Here is a 6,237-nt window from a genome sequence, read left to right as displayed (position 1 = left end):
CAAAATCTGCTCCCCTATGGCATATAGATTAGCAAGATATTCTCCCATTTTAACCACAAACAGAATTTTACATAAATATGTGCTCATTAAGTATCAGTTGAGTTTTTAGGTTAGCTGTATGTCTTTTGAAATGCAGAAGGAAAAATGAATCCATGATTTACAGTTTAGTGACAAGTATTTCCTTGTGTATAATGATACAAGGATATTTTAAGCCATTACATGATTACTTTGGGTTTTCTTCACTAAATAACACATTTAAAAAGTCATGACTGCCTCAGAAACCTTCTGACCTTTATAAAATCACAACTGCTAATTACATTTTCTCAGGGACACTTAATAAAAATAACAGCAACTACTTAAAAAGTATCAGCCTGCAGCAGCCATAGTATATGCAGTTCTATGGACACAAGAACCCACTCTTGGCAACAGCACTGAACTATACCTCCAACAGAGATGGATTAAACAGCTGCTCAGCAGTAAGACAGCCCCTGGAAAGATATTCAGAGCTATAAGTAAAGTTACAGACTCCTTACAAAAGTGTAATTAAGATAAATAATAGGGCATTAACAAATGCTTTATCAATCTCACAAAGGAGAAAGCACAGAGAAAGGAAAATAGCTGGCCTAATACCTGGTGCAAATTGTACAATCTTCTATCTACATATAAAACTGTGTGAAATAAAAGTAAGGATGGTTTATGTTCTGCTTGGCACTTTTGTACTCTAACATTTTGTTTCTGAATCAAGTATATTAAATTAAAGTCAACCTACTAAATATCTAGAAAGCTACATATATCGATATATGCATATTTACATATGTAAATGTAGATACTTTCTTGTTATAATAGATGAAGAAAAATAAATAAAGAGCCACCCCCTTCCCTTTCTCCACCATACTGATATGCTCTTTCATGCTGCTGTCCTTCAAACTTTAAAGTGCTACACTGAGTTATTGACAGAGTAGGAGTTCGATAATAGTTGGCTTCATGAGGCTCAGGTTGGAAAATGTGGCTTCACAGAGAAAAATACTTCCATTTAAATACACAGAGAGCATTGCTGGACGTCTTGAGCAGATCTTCAGAGATGGAGAAGGAAGCAAAAGTGTTGGGTGGTATTCTTCAAAGAGTCACACATCCACCACCATCTTTTTGTGGATCTCTGGGCCACCTACAGCAGCACAGAATTCCTCAAAGGATATACCTCCATCTCCATCCTTGTCTGTACTTACTATGGTTTGGTCTACAATCTGCTGTAACAGTGTATCTTTCAGATTGATGCCCACCATCATCTTCTACACCTGGAAGAGTTCTCCATTGGAAATATAGCCATCTTTATCCATAACATAGATACGGAAAGCAAACCTCAACTTCTGCTCCTTATCTTCTTTGACACTGAACTGAGAGACTCCTTCAATGAATTCTTTGAAGTCTACTTCTCCATTCCCGTCTGTGTCAAATATATTTATTATCCACTGTACTAAATCCGCTGTTCTGTTGTAACTCAGGCAGAGACATGAACTCTTCCTCACTCAAAGAACCAGAATTGTCCAAATCAAGCTTCTTGGCTGTCTTTCCTAGCCTTGCAATTTCATCAGCATCGAAGTATGAGCTCATTTCCAAAGGTTAACTTGCCTCATTTCCCATCTCGCTCAGCGAGCAGCGCTAGCTGCGGCTGTTGGTTCCTGGGGACGCGACGAAGGCGGCTTTGCTGTCCGGTGCCACAGGGTGCAAAGGGGCCTGGGCCCGAGGTGGGCGGAGTCCCGGTTGGAGATGCCTTAACGCTGGCCAGAGGGAGGAGAGGGTTGTAGCCTCACGCTCAGGGGCGTCCCCGACTCCCTGCAGCGGCTCGAAGTTGGTGCATTTCTGACTGAGGAATCATTACACTCAACAAAACCTTAAAACATATAATCAGCTACTTGCATCTTTGGTTAGAATTTATAAGGCCAGTGCATGAGCTAGAAAATGTTTCCCTGGTGTTTTGTTTGGAGCAGAATCCTCAGTAGAAACAGACAGGGAAAAGAAGGTAGATGGAAGAAAAATTAAATCACACGTAGAAAGCTGAGACTGCAACACAAATCTTATTAGACTTACTCCCACCTTGTTGTCAGAAGACTAGCTTTTGCTCCCTAATTCCTAAAAAACACTAGCTTCTGTTCCAATTACAGAAAAATTATATAGAAAGTAGAGTATATCATATAATATTCTGGGAGAGATGAATCCGTTTGGCCAAGAACAATTTTCTGAAGAAGTTGTAAGCTTTTTATTAGTTCAACATCACTTAGTGATAGTTGCATAAGTGGAGGAGAGGCTCAGATATGAAGCAAAAACGTCATCCAGTAGCCTGAGGTCATATTAGGTGACATGAAGGAAAAGAAAGGAGCCCGCCAGGTAAATACTCAGGACTGTGTTAATATGCATACTGACAAAATGATGTCACGCATTTAGATTTTGTCTGGGAAATTCATGGTCATATGAATGTGAAGGATGAATGATCGTTGTGAAAGGCAGGAAACTATCAAGTTTATGCCTGATTATAGCTATCATCATTTCCATGTAAATGAAAAATGCAAAGTAAAACTAACAAACAACAATGAAAACCAAGTATCTTGTCAGGAATCATTAAGGAAAGAACAGTATGTATTTATATCCTTGAAACCATCCCCCCCCCATAGGCATAAACAGAAAAATCTTACATGTTTCTCAAATGACTTTTTCCCAGTGCCATTCGTGAAGTGAAAAGATGAACTGGAATAACATTATCCAGACAATAGTCTTCCTTTCTCTTACTGGACCTGGAATTGTGGGCAATATCCTAATGTTTGTGAGACTTGTGTACATTTCTGCCTCCCGGACTGAGAAAAAGCCTGTCAACCTTATTCTCATCCATTTGGTATTTACTAATATGATCATTATCTATAGCACAGGGATCAGAGATACAGCCACAGTGTTTTATTTCAAAAACTTCCTAGGAGACATTGGATGTAAAGCTGTGGTTTATTTGGCAAGGATGGCACGCGGCCTTTCCATCTGCTCGACTTGTCACCTCAGCGTGGTCCAGGCTGTCACCATCGGTCTCAGGACATCCATTTGGCAAAAGCTCAAACCACAGACCTCATGGCAAGTTCTTACCTATGTCTTCTTCTTTTGGATCCTTAATATTCTGACAAGTTCCAACTTGTTGTACTATATAACAGCAAGCAGTGGGATGAACAGATCAGAAGTTACTGGGTACATTGGGTGTTGCTATATGCTGCCATCCAGGCACATAGTTAAATGGATTTTCCTCTTGCTCATGGCTGTTCGTGATCTCATCTTCCAGAGTCTCATGGCCTGGAGCAGTGGATACATTTCTTTTCACCTGTATAAACATCACAAGCGTATCTTCTACCTTCATAGCCGCAGGTTTATGAAGAGTTTTAGTCCAGAGATTAGAGCTGCACAGAGTGTTGTCATTCTCATGAGCTGTTTTCTTTTCTTTTATTGGGGAGACTTCATTTTCTCTTTTTATACAGGTTCCATGGTGACTCATGATTCCATTATACTAAATATTAAAACATGTCTAGTACTTGGTTATGCTGTTCTCAGTCCCTTTGTCCTGATGAACAGAGATGGCCCTGTTGCTAAATCCTAGAGTTTTCACTGAGAAATGCTAGGATTCTATTCCTCCCTGAGCTCAAGATGCACACTATCATTTATTTCCCTTAATAGTTTGTATACTACGTGGAGGACATGCAGCTTTGTTATATACCACCAGCATTCCTGTATACCAATTTATAGCCCAGGCCTCAGCCTGGTAATTGATCTGCCTGTGCATTGCCAGCATTTTCCACCTCATCATACTTTGCCCTGATATTCTAATATATCCAAGCATTAAATCAGCTAAACATTATAATAATTTGCATTAAAAAATCAGAGTAGTACAAAACTACCTAAGGCTAGTTCAGGGTTTCTAGGAAGGCAGGAAGTAGATTTTTACCAACTTCTCATTCCACCATCCTTATCATGTGACTTGTGGCTTCTCATTAGCACTGGAGAAAATGCTGATTTCCCCTCAAAAGCCAGAGAAGGAGAACAACATAGGGTAGGTAGAGGTGAGGACATCATCATTTTCTGGGGTGGGTTTACACAGCAGAGTGGAAGTGATAGTGAGACAAGTGATGTCATCACAACTCAGCAGACTTTGCTACCAAGTGATTGATGCTGCCAGATTCCATAAGACAATAATGTGGACAATTCTAATCATGTCAGATCTTAATTAATCACCATGAGAAGCTCTGGCAAATAAGCTATCTCAAATGATGCCATCTTAGGCCTGGACAGCTGTCAGGAGCCAACATAGGACAAGCTAATAAGTAGTAGGTGATCTTCCTGAAATTGTCTGCCTTGGATTAAAATTCCAACACAGATTTTCTCTAACTGAGATTTTCTCAAGGATAACCAAACAAAAAAGAAGAACCACCTGGGCTGGCCTCTGGCAGAGAGCATGCTCCAGACCAGGGCCTCACGAGCACACTGTGAGGTTTAAAGACCTCACTAATAGATTGTTAAGACTAGAACTTCTACCTCTCAGGATTTGTCACTTACAGTGGCTGACACTGAACATCTGGTGTCTGTTAAGCCACTTGGCTTGAAATTCCAGGCTCTATCTTTCCCGCTTAGCTGTGGACCAGGAGACCTGGGTACTGAGGGTGCATAGAAGATCATCTTGGTGAAAGCCAAGGAGTGAGGCCTTGCCAATTGGAAGGACAGTGGTGTTATTGAGAACTCACAGACTTGGGCCCAGGAGGACAAAGACAGTCCAGAAAGAGCTATGACCTGGTGTCTTTCAGGATCCCTGTGCTCCAGCCTTTCCCTGGAGCCTTCTGTCAGTATAGTATATGCATTGCATTGGACAATACTGTCCATCAACTCACTACAGTTCCTACTAGAAGAAGCCTTGGCACTGTTTCAGGAAGAAATTGCCTCCCCACAGAGGCATCATGCAGCTCAAATGACATGCACACACCTATCATGCATTTTCTTTCTTTGTTATAAAATTGTGACATTGCTACAGAGAAGAGGGGAAGGAAGGAGGAGTCTTTCATTCCCTGATTTAGCCAAACAATAAATAAATCTATTTGTTTTGTCAGTTTGTTTCCTAATTTCCTTAAAGAAGTAGTAGTCTTCTAAAATTATTTTTTGTTTCCATTTTCATGTCTCTGTATGTTTTTAATCGGTGTGTGTCTGCTTGCATGTGGGTGGGCACATGTGTACGTGATGTGGTACACATTCACATTTGTGCACATCAGCATGCACAGAAGTAGATGTCAGGAAAAGGCCAAACTTAAGAATAATAGGAATAGAATATCAAGATTACCAGATCACAGGCCCAGAAAACATCTTCAACAACATCCTAGGAGAAAACTTCCCTTACCTAAAGAAACAGACACCTATAAATATACAAGAAACTTCCAGAACACCAAACAGATTAGACCAAAAAAAAACCTCCTCCACCCACATAATAATCAAAACACTAAATGTACAGAACAAAGAAATATTAAAAGCTGCAAGGAAAAAGGCCAAGTAACATATAAAGGCAGACATATCAGAACTACACTTGACTTCTCAACAAAGACTCTAATAGCTAGAAGGGCCTGGGCAGAGGTCTTGCAGACCCTAAGAGCACACAGATGTCAGTACAGACTACTAACTATACCCAGCATAACTTTCAATTGCTATAGATGGAGAAACCAAGATATTTCATGACAAAACCAAATTTAAACAATAACTTTCCATTAACTCAGCCCTGCAGAGGATACTGGAAGGCAAACTCAAACCCACTGAGACTAACTACACTCAAGAAAAATAAATATTTCTACACCATTCAAATCAATAGAAGACACACACACACACACACAATCAATATCAAAATAACAGGAAGTAGCAATCATTGGTCATTGATAGTTCTCAGTATCAATGGACTCAATTCTCCAATTAAAAGTCACTGGCTAACAGAATGGATGCGTAAACAGAATCCATCATTCTACAGTATACAAGAAAAACATATCAACAACAAAGATAGATATTACCTCAGAATAAAGGACTGGAAAACGGTTTCTAAGCAAACAGACCCAAGAAACAAGTTGATGTAGCCATTCTAATGTCTAAAAACCTAAACTTTCACCCAAAAGTCATCAAAAGACATGGCTGGGTAAGGAGTAGATGTCAGGAAATATTCAAACTCCAAGCTGAAATCAATCA

The 6,237-nt window shown here is 39.9% G+C and overlaps 1 protein-coding gene and 1 pseudogene across 1 annotated transcript; one reads left to right on the top strand and one right to left on the bottom strand.

Annotated features, from left to right (window-relative positions):
- Positions 1 to 990: 990 nt before the first annotated feature.
- On the bottom strand, positions 991 to 1,641 carry LOC114628294 (annotated as a pseudogene).
- Positions 1,642 to 2,737: 1,096 nt separating this feature from the next.
- On the top strand, positions 2,738 to 3,628 carry LOC114628282 (putative vomeronasal receptor-like protein 4). Its single transcript, XM_028776252.1, has one exon. It carries the CDS (start codon positions 2,738 to 2,740, stop codon positions 3,626 to 3,628), a length of 891 nt encoding a protein of 296 aa, XP_028632085.1.
- The last annotated feature ends 2,609 nt before the right edge of the window (positions 3,629 to 6,237 follow it).

Source organism: Grammomys surdaster, unplaced genomic scaffold (assembly GCF_004785775.1).
Source record: "Grammomys surdaster isolate TR1022 unplaced genomic scaffold, NIH_TR_1.0 267, whole genome shotgun sequence".
Taxonomy (NCBI): Eukaryota; Metazoa; Chordata; class Mammalia; order Rodentia; family Muridae; genus Grammomys; species Grammomys surdaster.
Note: the sequence above shows the minus strand (reverse complement) of the source record. Positions and strands in the feature narration are given on the sequence as shown.